The sequence below is a fragment of the Apostichopus japonicus genome, chromosome 3 (genome assembly GCF_037975245.1).
Source record: "Apostichopus japonicus isolate 1M-3 chromosome 3, ASM3797524v1, whole genome shotgun sequence".
Taxonomy (NCBI): domain Eukaryota; kingdom Metazoa; phylum Echinodermata; class Holothuroidea; order Aspidochirotida; family Stichopodidae; genus Apostichopus; species Apostichopus japonicus.
This window is the reverse complement of record NC_092563.1, coordinates 4,241,142-4,259,775: the sequence shown is the minus strand read 5'-3', so window position 1 is coordinate 4,259,775 and position 18,634 is coordinate 4,241,142. Positions and strand designations below refer to the sequence as shown.

General features: G+C 36.5%; 2 protein-coding genes across 7 annotated transcripts in view; both read right to left on the bottom strand.

The window, feature by feature from the left end:
• The window catches only part of LOC139960799 (probable RNA polymerase II nuclear localization protein SLC7A6OS), a 44,528-nt gene extending 40,099 nt beyond the window's left edge, over window positions 1–4,429 (bottom strand). The window contains exon 1 of the mRNA XM_071959366.1: window positions 4,042–4,429. Coding sequence (XP_071815467.1) covers window positions 4,042–4,230 — 189 coding nt within the window. The 5' untranslated portion in view covers window positions 4,231–4,429. The remainder of the gene's footprint in view (window positions 1–4,041) is intronic.
• A 696-nt stretch (window positions 4,430–5,125) lies between these two features.
• Window positions 5,126–18,634, bottom strand: part of LOC139960760 (septin-7-like) — a 41,410-nt gene continuing 27,901 nt past the window's right edge. For 3 of the 6 annotated variants that reach the window (XM_071959342.1, XM_071959322.1, XM_071959333.1), the window contains 6 exons: window positions 17,331–17,427; window positions 15,401–15,563; window positions 14,813–14,960; window positions 13,310–13,446; window positions 11,765–11,843; window positions 5,126–7,881 (listed from right to left, as the gene is read on the bottom strand). In XM_071959342.1, the coding sequence (XP_071815443.1) occupies window positions 11,789–11,843; window positions 13,310–13,446; window positions 14,813–14,960; window positions 15,401–15,563; window positions 17,331–17,427 (600 nt within the window). In that variant the 3' untranslated portion in view covers window positions 5,126–7,881; window positions 11,765–11,788. The remainder of the gene's footprint in view (window positions 7,882–11,764; window positions 11,844–13,309; window positions 13,447–14,812; window positions 14,961–15,400; window positions 15,564–17,330; window positions 17,428–18,634) is intronic. The other 3 variants (XM_071959352.1, XM_071959324.1, XM_071959323.1) reach the window with 2 other exon arrangements.

The window sequence follows — 18,634 nt, the reverse complement described above, 5'->3', positions numbered from 1 at the left end:
GAGACAGAAAACACAGTTCTAGTTCTTGTTGTGGATGTTACAAATAAAGCATGGTAAAGTTCTTCTGCGGTAGGTCATTGGTATTGCCCACAATTAATTTAGAAATGAAACAACTGGTCATTGCTGTTCGAACTGTTTTGAACAACGTTGAAGTTAGCATCTTAACTCATGCATAAAGGTGACAGCCGCTTGTCCAACTGTCATTTTTTGAAATGCATAAAAAAATCGACTTGATCTCTAGTAGACCAGTTGACGTGGTGTAACCATGGATTTTTGACACATTATCAATCTATCATGCATGCAGTAAAGAAGAAGCTATGATATTTATTAAACAGTAGGGAGTAGCGACCCAAATGAGCAGGAATCGTATTCAGTACTTCGGTAGTCGACTCCTAGGCAGGAGGTGCGACTGGGATTTAAGAGTCGCGACTGATTTTTCCTCGCTGAGATATCCGTCTCATTTTGCCCTTGCAACCTCCCATCTAGCTCCAGGAATACTTTGGGGGATTGTAACCAATCAAGAAAGTCTTTACTCCAAATTTTTTATCAAATTTTGAAAATGAAAAATTTGGCAGAATACCAATGACCTTTAAAGGGACTGCTATTCTGAAAGCATCTATAGAGTAGAATCAGGAACTACGTAAATGCACTGTAAAGACTCAAACAGATGTTGATATATCATGTATTTATGCATCTTTTTGATCATGAAAGTCTCTGGTAGAATGTATTACGTGAGCTGTCCACAAAAAAAACTCTCTAAAAATTAATCTGTTTTCAGAACATTCCAAGCTACAAACACGAACACAAGCTAGTGTATTAAAGACATACTTAAATAGCACTACAAGAGTGATACAACCCATCGCACTGTCACCCTTTACACATAGTCAACTCATTATTTGATTTAAAAAATGGTAAAAGAATTGGATTTAGTAGGTCTACCTCACCTACTTAAAATAATTTGATTTGACGATTGGGTTATTTATAGCATCTCACATACAGCCCATTTCTGTGTTGCATCCAGTTCAAGCATTGCAGTAGCCAGGCCTAGAATTTCCCAAGTTTAGCCGCTGGCTAAATATGTAATGCCAAGTTGCAAAAGAAGATCAAGTTCTCACTGGCGGTTTCCTAAATTATAACACACATTTATCAGTTACTGTACAGGCTGATAAGAGCATCCCGACAATATTTGCTGATTGTTTCTGATGGGACACCATTCTTTTGGTTTTGAAGTCGTTCAGTTTTGGCAAAAATAATACTTGGTCTTGATTGTGTGATAATAGTACAAAAATGATTGTAATGTTACGGGATTGGTTATTTCCTGTTGATTAGGGATTGGATATATATATGACGAGGCTATAAAGACGAGAAACAATTTACACAACCACATGACTACCCAGAGAGTTGAGAGGACTAATTATTGCATAATCGGCACTCCACTAAACTGACGATCATTTTCCAGCAAAGTCTGTTGATTTGAAAAGTGTTCCATTTATGAAACAATGTTTTAAATGTGTTTTTAAATTTGATGTATGTATGTTCCAACCACCAATTGCAGTGGAAACTGGAAACTAAAAAAGCTCAGCTCATATTATTCTACATTTATGAACTTCATACCAGATCTCCCAAAGATAATTAACTCTAACACTAATCACAATTCCTACAGTAGTAGACAAAATTCATCAGTTGATATGGGAAGGTTTTTGAACTCACTACAGAATGCTCAAGTGTACTGTCTATATAGTTGAGTTTGCACAGTACCTAGTAATAATTATGGCTGCTGTTTTCCACATTTTATGCTTCTGGTGATCTTAATAATTAGTTCTTTGTTTTTATAGTTATTTCTATGCCTTCTATTTCTTTTGTCTTGTATATAAACCAGTAAGCACTAGTATAAACAGCTGCTGATCAGTCCTCCAAGGCAAATTTAAGAAAATCAAGGATAAGGCTACAGTACATTACATCACATCTTGAAGTATAAAACTCTCAACACCTATCAAGGACCTAACTTGTTTCTAGCACTTTCGATCCAACTTTAAAAATAAATTAAATCCTTCCCAAGGGGCCATTTTTATTAGATTAGATGAAAAAAAAACAACTTATACTGTACAGTGCATTTCTTTCAGTAACTTCCTTCCACAACAAATGGATCTGAAAGTACAAATTATGCCTTACCAATTATGTGAGCTTGCAGATTGTCTTCAAAATTCAATGGCAGCCCCCTAGAATGACCCCCCCCACATAACAAATGGTATATCCTAAAATAACAGCAGTTATGTTATAAATACCAGGCTTGAAAGCTACAGTAGCCATTTTATGAGCCACGTAACCTTATGGCATACACTTCACATCTGGTGGTACAATCCCATGATCCAGTTACAGCAGATATATTCAAGTCAACAATTTTATCATTGTTTATTCAACAACTTATCAGTGCCATCTTAATTTAGGGGGGCCTAAAGCTTACCAGGAGAGTAGGCAAAATCTATTTTCTAAATAAAAGACATTTTTTATACACATTTTTATTAATATGTCACTGTTTCAAGTTTAACGACATAGTGAAACTTTCTAAGAATTAATGAGAACATACTGTATACACGAAGCAATTTTCCATCCAGATGCTACAGTGGGGTTCAATGCTTCACACCCCACCTCCCTACCCCTCCCCTACCTATTACAATGGGGGTCTATTTTATCCATCCTAAAGTCACTGGTTGGAAAATGTATTCATATATTCATAATTCATCTTAAATTGCCACTCCTTCATTTCCACAAAATGTACTGCACACAGTGACTATCCAATTGTTAACATCTATGGGCTCATTATTGAGTAGCAGTACAGTAACAATATAAAACTTAGTTGAAAGTTTGTACAAAGCTACAACATAATTTCTTCAGAGACTTCTTTATGCCTTTTATCTTCTTTACAAGGATGATTTTATGGAAATTTGGACAGTGGAACAAATAATTAAGTTATTTTTCAAGAGCTGGAAACAAAGACATTCCCACCAGAAATGTTAGTCTTATTATTTGCTTTATTATTGACTCAGTGAACAGACTCCTTCATGCCATGGACAATAACAGTCCTGCCAGGCTAGCTACAATCTCTCACCAATGGCTTACAACTTAAAGGTAATCTAGCCCACATGCACTCCGAACATAATCACAGTATTATTTATAAAAGAAACGGCGAGAAGAGCACAGGGCCTTAGTCAATGTTAGGCTAACTCTGGAATTCCAAAAGTACTACATGTTGCACAATGCAGTCCAGGTTATGAGAGATGTGCTTTGACAATACGATTTTTAAAAAGTTTCCTCCACTTTTGTAAATGGTGACCTTATTGACCTCAATCTGTAAGTACATCATCAGCAATTAATGTTAGTCGTTAAGATTTATGAAAATAATAACCGCTGAACCAGCTTTGCTTCAAATCAGCCGAATAAGTTTCTCAATGCCTACTACATGAAACATTCGAAAAGCAGTCTTGGTCATCAGTACCTGGTAAACCTAATCACCATACGTTGCCAATAACAAACTATAGATTGCAGTTACACGGCAAGCTTCTTGCGTGGATAATTTACCTGTTTTAGAAATATTCCAGAATGTTGTGCAGAAATCACAAGCTTTAAATTGCAGTTAGCCTTTATGTTATTCATATATTTAAGTAATATTCAATACAAAAATACCTTTCTACTAGGTGTAATTACTAGTACCTTCGACCTGGCCTAGCACTTTACTTACTTTACTGTGCCTTACTTTACTGTGGGCACTACTAACACTGTAACAGTAGCAGTGTACAAACTACAATGGGATTGGGAATGGGAGTAGAACTAGGAGTAATAAAAGTGCAGGAGCACTAGCCTTACACTACACTACAGTAACATAGTTGCAAATCTAGCCTAGATTGTCAACTCTTCGGTGAATTGAAATAATTCTCCCATATCAATGGTAATGAACTAACATAGCCTAGGCCCTAGGCTAGTGAACTAGCCTAGGCTATGTAACTGCAGCACATCATATATAATCAGCCTGTAAAAACCAACCTTCCTCTCCACGGTCCCCGCAAAAGTGAAAACTGCTTTGTTGTCATCCTGACTCTTTAGGGGAGTATTGGCAGCTTGGTTACCGGTAGTTCCCGTTGGTTTGTTCACTTTTGCTCGTTTCAACGGTAGAACGAGATTCTCTAATGCATCTGTGGTTCGCTTCCTTCTCACTCGGATAACTGTTGTCATTTTGATCTCAGTATATTTACGATTGACCAAACAGTTTTCAAGTAGTAACTGAAACAGTCTTCTGTTGACCAACGTTGGTAATCTATGTGACTCTCCACAGGCGTTTCGTGAATTATGTTAACTGTATGCAGAAAGACCTTCACTCACTTGTGTTACTCAGCTTATGACTAGACTGTATGCGTCGTTACATAGGTATGCTGGCCTATTCTTCAAATTGAGTCATGGAGGCGCACTCTCATTAGGGAAATCCCCTTTGTGCTAAATTTGTCTTGCTTATGCTGTGACAGGTTGTACTGAAACTGGTGAGAGGAATACTTCTCGCAAATTGTCAACAATTCATCTAACAGAAATGACCTTCGGTTAACGTTTTATTATTATATCAATTGTGAATCATCAAACAATTAGTAAAGGGTACCAATTTCAACGGCTACCAAATATTTGACCAAATGCTCTCCAGTGAAAAAATAAGTAGTAACCTATGGTAACAGGGACTATAAAACAAAATCAGGGTTCCCAAAGCTTAACAATTTCCCGATTTTTTTCGTTCAAGCTTGGTCATTTATGATGATGCAACAAGTTTTCTCCAAATTGCTTATGTTCCTGCATTCCTGACAGCATCTAAGAATTGATGGGTAGAGGAAAAGTTTGTTTAGTTTAGTTGGAAATGGAAGGGGGGGGGGGGAGGGCGGGTGTTTATGGGAGTAAGAGGAGTTCAGGGGACCCTTTACTCTTTACTATTTTAGACCAAAGGTTAATTACTGACAAAAGCATAGGGCTATTGATGTGAAAGTAAAACTAACACAACAAAGTACTGTCTTTGTAAATTTACGGAGGAAAAGTCTTTTTTTATATTATCAGTTTACAGAGAAGAAATAATAAGAAAACATTTGTAGTGTTACTTTATTTCCCTAATTGACCTGTGACAAGCCAATTTATTTCCAGAATTTGGTGATTACACAAAAGTTTGGAAGAAAAAGAAGACATAAACAGCATCTACAAGAGATATAGATAAGTGTACAAAGAAGTAGCTATGAACTCTAAACAAAGAAAGTTCATCAAGCCAAAACTGAAAAATATGATAAATAAAATTAGCTAAATCAATTTTTTTTTTTATTGTGTGGAAATTCCATCAAATTGTTCACAATCTCAGCTACATGAAGCATATTTGCACTGTACACATGGTCTGAGAGAAAGATAATCAACAAAAATACAAATTAAATCTTTTCCAGGGTACGATTATGTATATATGTTTACACGGAATAGGAAAGATCATTATACCGACAAGATTAAAACAGTTTGGGAATCACAAATAGAAACATCATTTTGTATTTAAATCAGAAGACTATTTCTTGCAATAAATTAATCCCATTGACGATGCATTTTCACTTTGAATTATTTTTCAAGATTTATTTCAAATCGCCATAAATTTGATTGAGATTTTGTATTTGAACAAGCATTCACTCAAAGCCATGTGATAAAATGACTGAATGTAGCAAAAGTGTCTTGGTCACAAATCTGTCAGAATTGACTAAAATTGTTAATTACTTGCCAAAAAGCAATCTTGGAGTATAAACAAATAAAGCTCTGCATTTTGTGTCTTTTAGAAGTTACATTTATTGCTTCATGTTTTACTTTCTGCGGCAAAGCTGACGGACAAATGCAAAATGCCTCTTTAAGCCACACGTTGTTTGACCTTTTATAAATTTTCATTAATCATCCTAAATTACTGAGATGAAAACAGAATTAATAGCTAACTACCAAACCCTCATCCTTTCTTCACCCCCACCCCTTAACCCTCCCACTCCCCCACCCCTGATCCTTCCCTCCCCCCCTCTACAAAGACACTAACAGTATCTCCAATCAAAAATATCATAACTTATTCTATGCTATTTGCAAACTGTTGACAACAGATCTGAAACCCAAATAATTTAATAAAGAAAAAAAATTTCAACCGGTGGTCCTTTCGCCTGAGAGATGAAGTAATCTCCTGCTGTTCATTCCTTAATATTTCTATACCAAATGTTTATACTTCTGTGGTCCTATTATAGGCATGGAATACCCTCAAAGACAAAGCAATGTTGTACATTATTGTACCCCCATAAACTCACAGTTCCTGCTCCAACCAAAAAAATTAAGATCCTTCCAGATTTAGGTGAAATGTTTAGACAGAAGTTTTCACAGAGAATCAGCTGATTAATATTCATTTCTTTGGTCCACTTTTTTTCTTCTGGTGGTCAAGTGATTAGTATTGACCGAGTACAACCTCATTCACTACAGAAAATTGTTTTAAAATTCTTTCTTTTTTTGAATCATTCAAAGAGACAATACAAAGTTAATGGACATATTTGTATCGATTCGTACTCCGGCATACATCCTCTGGATTAAATAAAAGATAAGTAAGATACCAGTACAAAAACAAAACGCAAAATAGTAAACAAACAGCACCAATTACAAAAACCAGATATTAAAAGCAGCGGTGAAGGGTCTCCATGAAGATGCATGCAGTCTTACACGTCAATTGTCTTTTGTGGTATGAACACAGAAGGAACCATATCAGTGAAGACTATCTCTATCAACCTCACCAGCCAAAGCAGGAATTGTGACAGTAATTACAAATGACCTATCGTGGACGAAGTTATGTAAAACCATCCTAAAACATTATTTCTATCAAATAAACATCACCTACCAAAAAACTCACAAGATATGAAAATGTTTAATGGAATATTATCACCATGGTAACTGTCAAATGGTGGTTCTTTGCATGTTAGTATGGAAGGGTAAAGGGGAAAGGCGAGGGGGCCTAGACGAGGGTACCTCGACACTAAAAGAGGTTACGTATACTTAGTACTAGAAATATTTACAAGAGATCATGTTACTAATGGATTGTTCAGAGATATGTAGAAGGAAAAAACGAAAAAGAAAAAAAATATCTTAAACAGTTATACATAAATATTCTTGTCCTCCAGGCAACTTAACCAAAATACCTTTTACAAAGTTCATAGATTTTTGACCCAAAGTCACAATATCAGGGATTACTGATGTGGTCAGCTATTCACTAAGGCAAATTTGACTCTAGCAATAGTCTGTCAAACATATTCAACTTGAACCAATACTCTTTCTCAACAATCTGTGATTGATTAGGTCATTTTAAGTGTATACAGTATACTCGTCCATATACCACTCAATATTTATGGAAATTCTTCTACTAAAGATATCCAAAAACTCTACTGGATTTTTTTTTTCTTTCTTTTTTTTATGATATATTTTTCCCCACGATATTTTCTTGTTTCTGTTCTTCTAACGTTTGAGTGGTCGGTAGGCTTGTCAGCCGGACCTCCAATCTTCTAACTTTTTCCTTAGATGCCACGTTTGTAGAGGAAACAGGTGAACTGGAGCTGATGTTCAAAAGGAAGGCTGGGATATGTGGATAAGGGAAGCCATGGAGTATAAGTGGTTCCTCTCCAAAGGGGTGAAAAAACGGTGGTTTGTAAAATAACTCCAAAAAATTAAAGTTTATGCTGGTAAGTGGTTTACAGCAACAGTGACAACGCCCACTCGCATCTTGATATAATGGGATGTACTACTACTACACAGATGTCCGTATGGAGATGTCAAAAGATGGCCTTCTTGTGTTTACGTTTATCCAAAGACCTGCAGAATGAAACGAGAATAAAAATCCATTGTTTGATAACGATTTTGTTAACATTCATCAACTTTCTTTTCATTGTCTTTCTTGTCTCATTTTGAAAAGAGTAAAACATTTCTAATATCAGTAAGATTTAAGTGTAGACAAACACGGACAAGAAAATAAAAATCTGTAGAGACTTTGTGACCGCAAAGATGTCTTTATTTAAAACTGCCGTCGTCACATGGACAGTCGGGCAGCGTGCATTTGCTTAGAATACGACTGATCGAGCTTTGTCAGTTTCGAGTCACGTCTGGCTTCAGATCTAAAACTGCCCGGTCTTGACAACCAATCGCGGGGGAGTAATACTGCATGTGACCTAAATGAACACCGGTTGTTAACAGAAAACTGTTGTTGTGTGCGCTCATTTACATTAGTCGTTAACTGTGCAGAGGTCAGAAAGATCGTGGTTATGCATTTCAATCGCGGCGGGCTGAATGTGTTTTTCTGTACTTTAAGACGTGGATTGAGTCCAGCAGGTGCGTGGAAGAGGAGTGAGGGCATGGCTGAGTGTATAGTAGATATCATCAACTGAATTAAACAAAAGAGACTGAAAAACTAACAACCCAGCTTACAACCAACAAAAAACAAATTTCAACAAATTGTAATGCCACGTGTGATTTTAAACCTGTAACCCTTTTTAGACTGAACTTAATCCAATAAAACTAACAATACATAAGCAGTACTATGTTTCCTGTATCTGAACATATGGCCTTTTGCTCTTCAACATCTTGAACAACGAATTTGTGGCCGATATATGCAATATATTTTTAATATTGCTCTTGCAAAATGTACTTTCAACAGCCAAGCATGAAACTTTCGGGTTACAGCCGTTACAAATTACTTCAGTGAATACTTTCTTAATGGTACCATAATCGTTTGGCTCAGCGATAATTACTCAATCAGCCTAAACAGCAAAAAGGAATTGAGAAGGTGGAGAGCGTGTTTGCTAAAATGATTTTGTAAATGTTTTAAGGTGGTCAAGAGGAGTAGCAGCAGGTTCTCTATGGTGAAATGCACAGTGAACGTTAAAAACAAGTGTTAAAAGCTCTGTTTCTAAACCGATTTTTGAAACATTGTTGAAAGTCCACACAGAGTGCTTCACTCAAAGAGGTCAAGTTTCTTCTAGAAGGTAAGAGAAATTATGCTTCTACCACTTCTCAATTTACCCAGCTGTGGTTCTTCCTATTAGGTGTGGGGGGGGGGGGGGTGGCAGGTATCACTATGCTCTAAGAGGACACATAACAAATACATTATGTTAGACATCTGGCAAATACTTTCCACATGTAGTAATTACTTTATTTAGGCATGTAGCAAATATCCTTTGCGGACATGTGGTAAATACCTAATTTCAACATGTAAACAAGGACTTTATTCAGCATGTAGCAACTACTTTGTATAGCATGCAGCAGCTTTGAAATCTCCTTGCTAGTGGCTCACTATCTATAAACACAGTCATGCAGCAAACAACTCCCCTAACCAATGGAAGCTGATACTTTCAAGGAAGGGTTTGAACTGACATCTCAGCAATGCTCATTCATCACAAAAATGTTCTCTTTTTTTTTTCACCCCCTTCCCTTTTTCTTCAAAAGACTGTTATCACCTCTCAACGATACGGCCTTACTAAATATTTGCCTACCGTTTTTCTTTACATAAATTTCTTAAAACTCTAAAAACCGAGATCCTGAACAAACATGCCATGTGCTCCAGCAGCAACCCAAAAGAACTTCTTTCAGAAAGTTGCCAACTAGCAACTTACAAATGCAAACCGCTTTACAGAAGAACATATTTTTGTTGAAAGAATTGCTACATACTGGCTAGCAATCTAAAAGTGCACATGTACAATGATACCTCAGTTCTAGGGATGTGTATCACTTACTTCACCGATTTAACGATATACCTTGACAAATGCAGTAACACACCCAGTTTTGAAGATTTTGCCTCCCTTTTACAGATAAACAGTCTGTAATCCTCACTTTGCGACTTCACTGCATAGCCGCTGGAACATAGCAGCATATACCACATTCATCAAACGTTATACAAACACATCCATGAAGTGACCTCCAAGATTCAGGATTTCATCAGCATGTAATGTTAGCCAGTAACCATGGCAGCAGGGATACCATAAAGGATCATGCTAAGGTTTATACTTGATAAAGCATCTATCTTGGTAGGAGAGGAGTCACATGCTAGGATCAAGGGTAGGGTACATGCAGATTAAGGAGAATGCGCTACCGGACGACGGGGAAACTATTTAGACTATAGCCGGTCATACAACGACATCACTACAAGCTATGCTGCACACACATACAACCTACCTTACACTGTTAAAAAAAAAACCTTTTTAATTGGTTAGTGTGTGGTGACAGATGTCCTCACTCTTTCCTTAACAATTATTACATCATAATGAATACTAAGAATATACTTTCCGCACGATATGTAAAGAGATTTGGAGCAATTTCAAATTAATCTCCCTTACAGATCTTGTGTAATCCCTCTGGGATTTATAAAGCCTGTCTTCACTCTGAAATGATGTCATCCCTTTGCATACATTCTAAATCAAAAACAGTTTCAATAAATATGACTGTAGTAGTAAAAAGAGTGAACTTTATGTAATGTAGAAACTTTGGAAAGTAAAACATGACTACAGAACACAATGATCAAGATGGTGCCAAAGAAAGCCTGAATGGAAGAGTGGTCTAAGTTGTGCAAAAATTGTAAAAAATTGGTGATCATTAGCGATCTTGTGTTTCACTTTTAATGTGGGATACAGTATTTGACAGAATTTTACCGGTATACAAAATTTTTCTCTCCACCACACACTCCCCCTTCCCCCTCAAAAAAACAAAAACAAAGGAGGGCCTAGTCATTTTCAAATTTGTGCAAGCTCTCTTGTACACCATGTAAAGAGTCAGTATATATATATATATGTTAGTCACCCTTCCATAGAATATTGTGAGCACTGTAAGTTGCCATAGTTACCCCTACTGTTACATCCTTACCGATCATTGATTATTATTAAGAGAGAGTGTAAGGAAAATAGGTTATCACAGACAGACATACAGACAGACAGACTGACACAGCCATGTACTACAGGTAATATCCTTTCATCCAGCTTCTAATATCTCTTAAATATCTCTACCTACTCTAACACCCTTACTGATCATTGGTTACTATTAAGAGAGAATGTAAGGGAGGTTGGTTATCAGTGGAAGTAGAAAACACTTTACATAGCTCATCATATTAGAGACAAGGAAAGGCAGGTGATATACAGGTGAAAAGCTTTCCAAGTTGTGGGCTGGTTATCCTCCATAAAACACCAAGAGGAAGTCAATTCTGTTTCTCAAAGTATGTTCAGGCAGCAGATGATCTTATGAAGAAATGGTACAACTTTACAATTATTACAGAATGTTAGAGATTAGGGACTCTCACAACCTTGGTATATTGCAGATCGTTAGACAGTGTTATGTGTATGATATAATATTCAGTGTGTGTGTATAATTGAATGTTTTTTTTGTGTATTACTGAATATTCAGAGATGTTAATGCTTGAATATTCAGTACTGTTTATGACTGAATATTCAGTGTGTGTTTATGTCTCAATATTCAGCATATGTTTATAACTGAATATTCAGTGTATGTATAATGACTGAATAATCAGTATTCAGTGCATGTTTATGACGGCATATTCAGTAAATGTGGATGAATATTCGAATATGCAATCTGACATGAAAAAGGATTGACCCAGCAAGTGATGTCATGCGAATATAAAAGAAATGAAATGATAACATTTAAGTGATATATATGGGGGTGCTTGTGGCTATGCCATGCTCATGCGTGACAAACTTACACAAAATATATCACAAACCCTAACTTAGTCGTGACCAGGGCTTGCAAACAGACGACCGCCTTTCAGGGTTTTGGACTTCCTATAAGATGATGAAAACCAGTAGCAAATGAAGGTATGATGGAAGCCAGAAGGCTTCCAGGAACTAAAAAAACAGAATGTTGCATTCGATGACTGGCTGAAAGGCCAAGATTATATAACTGTGAAATGAAGATGTCGACTAAACATAACATCTAGAAGCCTGGCTACAATGTTTGAATATTGGTCGGTACTGCTCCTACTAAATGTATCTACTTCTCCATTGCGGAAGAACAGAGAGGTAAACAAAGTTTAAAACTCGGTTTCATCATGTTAACAACCCTAATCTAATGTTAATTCAATGCTGTCTTGATATGTGTGTAACATTGTACTCTTAGGAGATCTCTACGTTGGTCGGCGAGTCGTATCTGACTACCTCAAAGCATGAAGAGGCAACGGAGTTCTTGAAATGAAGTTCAGAATCTGCTAAGCGAAATGCTCGTTTTCTTGCTTTTCATTTTTGTTTCCTTTTTCCTTTCATTTCTCTCTTTTTTTCCCTTTTTTTTTTTTTTTTTTTTGCATAGCTTTGTTTGCTAAAAGTAAGTACAGACAAATTTTATGGCAAAATCTTGAGTTTACCATGCAACTCTGGTAATTTTGTGCTCCACAGATAAATATAATGGCCAAGGTTAGAAATTGAAAAATGTTGGAAAAGAAAGTAAATAAATAACGGTGTGAAATTTTGATGGACATGCATGAATTCACTGCATTCCAGGGCTCTGTGGGTAAGATCACAGGGCCAACACTGTGTGCAAAGTAAACAATAGAAACATGAGGTGCTAACAACATGAAGAGATGCTACAAGCTACTATATCTATATTCAAACAAACATACCAACACATTTTACCAATAATAATTTTGGGATACAACACCACAAAAAAAAGAGAAAAAAAGCTAAAAGAAGTAAGACCCATTTCAAAAAGCTGTGGCAGAACACGTCAAGAACACCTTGAAAGCGACACACGATTGTACACATTGTGTGTAACCTTGTAACATTTCATCAACCTGTAATGTTTCCCATTGAGATCATCTCATGTTGGTACCTGCTACCAAAACGTGATATCACACTTTCTTATTTCAACGTTTTGGTACCATAAGCTTTTTTTTAACAATACCTACCAATATCCTTTAGCAATACCTACCTACCTTCCTGTTACCAACAGCTTATGAAGTCATTTAAAATATTATTGTATTCTTGTGGAATTTTACTGTGCCATACCCCCCCCCACCCCCACCATAATTCCATTTTTTCAGTACCTACTTATCTGTAACCAAGGAATGATTTCAGAATGCTTATACCTTGTAGTAACCACCTACTGACAATTCTTGGCCTTTTTCGTTTAGATTTTTAAAACCTTTTTGAATGCTGTCTCTGACCACAGATGAAGACCATATTACGGTTACTTGTAAGATTTTTCTGCCAACTTCAGACGACTTGTATTGATGAGTTTTTGTTCCTCGTTAACTTACTTTGTATCATTCCTTCTTCTGTCTTCCATTAACTGCTCAAACGCCTTCTTCTCAGCCTCAAACCTTGACCTCTTGTCCTCAACTTCCTTCTGTTGCTGCTCTAAGCTCTTTTTCATCGTCTCCAGGCGTTTTTGTAACTACGGGAGGGAGGTGCCATCGAAGTAAAATGGGTTAACGATTGCAATTTTAGGTCGTGCCGAAATTTACAACAGATGATGACTGCGATAAACTATTAATGGAAAGTGTACATTCATAGTACATATTGCATTAAATTAACCATTCCTAGGTAAAGGGAGATTCAACCATTCTTAGATAGAGGTGGAATCAACCATTCTTAGGTAGAGGCGGAATCAACCATTCTTAGGTAGAGGTGGAATCAACCATTCCTAGATAGATGTGAATCAACCATTCCAAGATAGAGGTGGAATCATCCATTCCTAGGTAGAGGTGGAATCAACCATTCCTAGATATAGGTGGAATCAACCATTCCAAGATAGAGGTGGAATCAACCATTCCTAGATAGAGGTGGAATCAACCATTCCTAGGTAGAGGTGGAATCAACCATTCCTAGGTAGAGGTGGAATCAACCATTCCAAGATAGAGGTGGAATCAACCATTCCTAGATAGAGGTGGAATCAACCATTCCTAGATAGAGGTAGACTCAACCATTCTTATGTAGAGGTGGAATTGACCATTCTTATGTAGAGGAGGAATCAACCATTCTTAGGTGGAGATGGAATCAACCATTCCTAGATAGAGGTAGACTCAACCATTCCTAGATAGATGTGAATCAACCATTCTTAGGTAGAGGTGGTGAAAGATTTATTGGATCCTAATCCAAAAGAAATCTTCTTAACATATAGAGGTTGCAGTTTAATCACTGTAAGATGGATCTTATTGTAGGTTAATGACCCCTAGGATATCGGATTAGTTCATGGACTTTGATGTAAGTGGACTTTATGATCCTTCTACTCAGTTATCAGATCCAACTGTTTGTGGATCTGGTTTCAGTTCAATGATCCTAGTATACATTTACTAAGGTTTCACAGACCTAATTGATGGTGGATCCATAATACATTTGTATATCACTGTAACTTGATCCTAGTTTTAAATCAATGATCTTCAAAAAAATCTATTTAGTTATCAGATCAAACTGTTAGTAAATCCTAGTATATAATAACAAAAGTGTACAGACCTTATTGATGGTAGATCTCTAACAACATTAAAAATCCCTAGATACGGGGGGGGGGTAACAGTTTGCATAAACATCATTGCAACTGGATCCTAGTTCAGATCAACATTAATATTTCTACACATTTATCTAGTTATCAGATCTCACTGTTCTGGGATCCTAGTATATGATAACTCAAGTTTACAGACCTTATTTATTGATGGTGGTGGATCCATAATAACGTTAGTGATCCCTAGATATAGGGGGTAACACTTTTATAAATAACACCGTAACTGGATCCTAGTTTGAATCCATGATCCTTCAACACTCACATCCATTTCGGAATCTTTGAGTTTCTGTTTCTTCTCCTGTACTTTCATCTCAAAGACCTGCTCCATCTCACTCTTCATTTTCTGCATCCTGACCTCATGCTCCTTCTTCTCCTCTTCAAACTGAGCCAATGGATTCTTGCCTACCATTCTGAAGTAAAAATCAACAATTTTTACCACCAGAATCCCACCTTTCTTTCTTTAAAACTACACTGTGGTGTGAGATTCAGTGCGAGTCAAACCATATGTACAGGACTAGCAACATAAGTAGGGATTGATAATGAATGATTGGGGGAAAAAAGACATTTAACAGCAATTCGGTCAGTGAAAGTCACTGAAGCCGGTGTCTTCTTAGACCATTAGCAAAAATGTGAAAAATTAGCCATAGAAGATGTAACTGCTATCTTCTTCAACCACCACCCTGGCAACCCTCTAACCCCCCCCCCACCCCTCCTCCTCCTTCCTAGAAAAACAAAAAAAATATCAAAAACAACTATTCCTCTTGGGTTTAGAATCAGTGCAACAATCGCAATTTCATGCTGTGACCATATTTTTTTCCAGAAGTCTGACATGTTTCCAGAAAAGACTCACTTAGGTGATGGTTTCTTGCCATCTCCAGCTGTGACTGCCGTCAGGTTCTTGCAGCGATAGTTCTCGTAATGGACATTATTGGTTACATCTTTTAAGTCTTGCATGTGCGTTCGGATCAGCATATTTCGAAGAGGTATAAAGTCACAGTGTTCCAGATTTTCAACTGTAAAATGAACAAATTTAAAAAAAAAAATTGACCTTGGGTTCTGATCAGGATCAGGCCAGCAAAAATTACAACAACAAAACTGAAAAAAGAATCTCTAGTATTGATTGGAATGTTAAAAAGATGTTTCAAAATTAGAATCATAAACTCCCATCTTTCATGTCAACTGGTTGAATCCAGTCTTAGAACCCCTTAACCCTCAGTATTGTCAGTATTGATGTTCCAACAACCTCTCTCAACATTCCATATTTTACTCTAGCAATTTAATGTTCTACGTTCTGACATTCCTTTTAACCAGTTTTGCCTCATTATTTGTATGTTCATCATCCTTTGCCTATCAATATTGTTTTCTTACGCAAATACCAAACTTAATCTAACGGTATTATATTACAATATCGCTCGTCCAGTGATAGTTTCAGCTGAGAAACATTCCTCTTCACTCCAGAAACAAATTTTTGTGTCACTTTTCATATCTCAACCCCAATAGAACGTTCTGCTCACCAAAACATTTTAATTACATTCACGAGTAATACCAAAGTCAGAAAAAACGAAACAGAATTGCTAATGATCTGAAACCGACGAAGATTATTAAATTAGACATAGTTTCAGGATTAAGTTTTCCTTTGTCTGGTCCATCCCGTCATATATTTTGTCTTTTCTCTCGCAGTCTGTTCATGGAACATTGTTCCAAAATATGACTCACACAAGCTATGCAAATAACTTACAAGATGTGACGAGCACGACCCGTGAGAATTTCAGTTCGAACAGAAGTTTGAAACCATTTTGATGCGAAAGGGAAGCAATTAATTCATTTTTAATGTCCAAACATGAAACAAGAATATTAAAGGGGTCCTGATTTGTGAAGGTTGTCAGATGGATCAGAGATGAACAAATTTGCTGGCGGGCATTGAATCCAACTGAAGGAAGATATCCAGAAAGGCCAACAGATTTATCTAAGATGAACTTGAAGAATTTACAACACCCTGATGGTTGACCACTGTCTACTAGGCACAGATCCAGGGTTGGGGTGTGGGGGTGGTGAACACCCTCCTTTTCAACCCCATGCAATAATTCAAAAGTAGTTACTACCACAACTTTGTGTTTAGACCAAACCTAATTTATAACCTCAGTGTGCCTCAGACTGCACCAGTCTTAAAAATCAGGTCTACTAGGAATTATACGTACAACTAGCATACTTGGTAGTACAGATTAGCATACTTAAGACTACAATTAGACTACAATTAGACCACAATTAGCATACTTGGTGGTACAGATGACACAAGACTAGAATTGATATCACTGAGAACAGAAGAGTATCATTTTTTTTTGGAGAAAAAAAATAAATAAAAACAGCAAAGACTGTATCATTATAAAAGACCCCTTTAATATCATGACAAAACTAGCCATGCTCTGGAGTGAAATGAAAAACAGGAAAGAGTACAAAAAGACAAAAATTCAAGAAACTGAATCGTACCAGAAGTACTGTAAATTTTAATCAAGTGTGATGGGCTTTCGTTTCTATTAAATGGTTAACTTTGCCTACATATAAATGATCTTTGATGGTTAATGCTTTTACTTTCACATGCTCAAATTTGGTAGCAGATATACTATACAAAAGCAAACTTGTTTATGTCTGAACATTGTTCCTATGGTAACCATGATTTCCAGTTTGGTAAATCCAAAGAATCTCATTAACTTCTGTAGCCGGTTCCGAAAGTGGATTCATTTAGCCTAGCATCGGGAGAGAAAGACTAGGCAGCTACTAACCTTCTGCTATTCCCCACGGATACTGGCGACCTCTGACCCTCTTGCCATTAGCTTCTAGGATCATGTTACTGCCAACCACTGCAAAAGGCACTCTTTCCTGAGAGACAGAGAGAATAAATGAGTAGACATGATGAAATCCTAACTTTAAGAACTTAGGATTGCTATTAAAGTGTCGTGATTGGCGAACACAATATTAAAAATTTTATGAGTGAATTGCAAATTCAACTCAAACCAAAGTTTAACTATATACTAACAATTTGAAATGCAACAATTTTCACCAAATTTTTTTTTTAAGTTTATAGTTAATATTAATGTTTCTCTCAATGTACTTCACTCCATGTAACTGGCTACCAAACTAAATAATATACTGCTCATCTTCAAAGAATAGCTATTAAAAAATTAGCATTACTCAAATGATACATTTTACTGATCTCACTTCACTTTTTTATAGATGTTCCAAAGGAATATTTTTTAACTTATAATTTCAAAATGATGTTCCTTATATCACCCACCTCCCTCCCTCCCCACCCATCCCCCCCACCCTTTTACTAGATTTACTCAGAGGTTGCGATATTTCAGTTCACCCTCAAACCTTAGTTAGTTAACATATCACATGAAATAATATGCCATGAAATGCCATCGACCAACTTTAGTAATACCTATTTCTGTATAGCCAGCCATGTGCATCCTTACTGAAAATCAATGTTAGATTATATGTGAAAAATTTCACTAAAAAGTCACAATTTTCACAAGTTAGGTGGGTACCTGTAATATTTCAATATATCGAGTGCAATGCATGATTGCATTGAATTACTACTGCATAACCTCTAAATAGTTTTACAACTGTGCACTGCTCGCTGCTTATGATGAGCATCACGCTTCACAATGTTTATTGCTTCGTAGTGAAAGTGAACCATGCTAAAGTATATTTATGTACATATTTGTTGCTAGTTAAGAACTGTTAAAGATTCTCTAGAGAACAAAAACCTCATTAAAAATCAAATCGAAATTCGGTGACAGTTAATGAGGCAATTTCTGCAAGTATCAACCACATCCATATTTCTAATTATTATTAACTTTCAGTTCAAACCCTTTTTGTTTTTTTAATGTCACTCGAGAAAGAAACTTGTTGGCTGTTATTAGTCTTGCAAGGCGGCTAGTTCCTGTCTAGTCTTATAGTAAATGTTTTCAAAACAGAAACCAAAAATATCTAAATTAAAACAACTTTTTTAGCTTTACAATCTGACTTACGCCCTATGGACAGCTCTCGAGAGTGTACACTGGATACTTATAGTCGATATGCA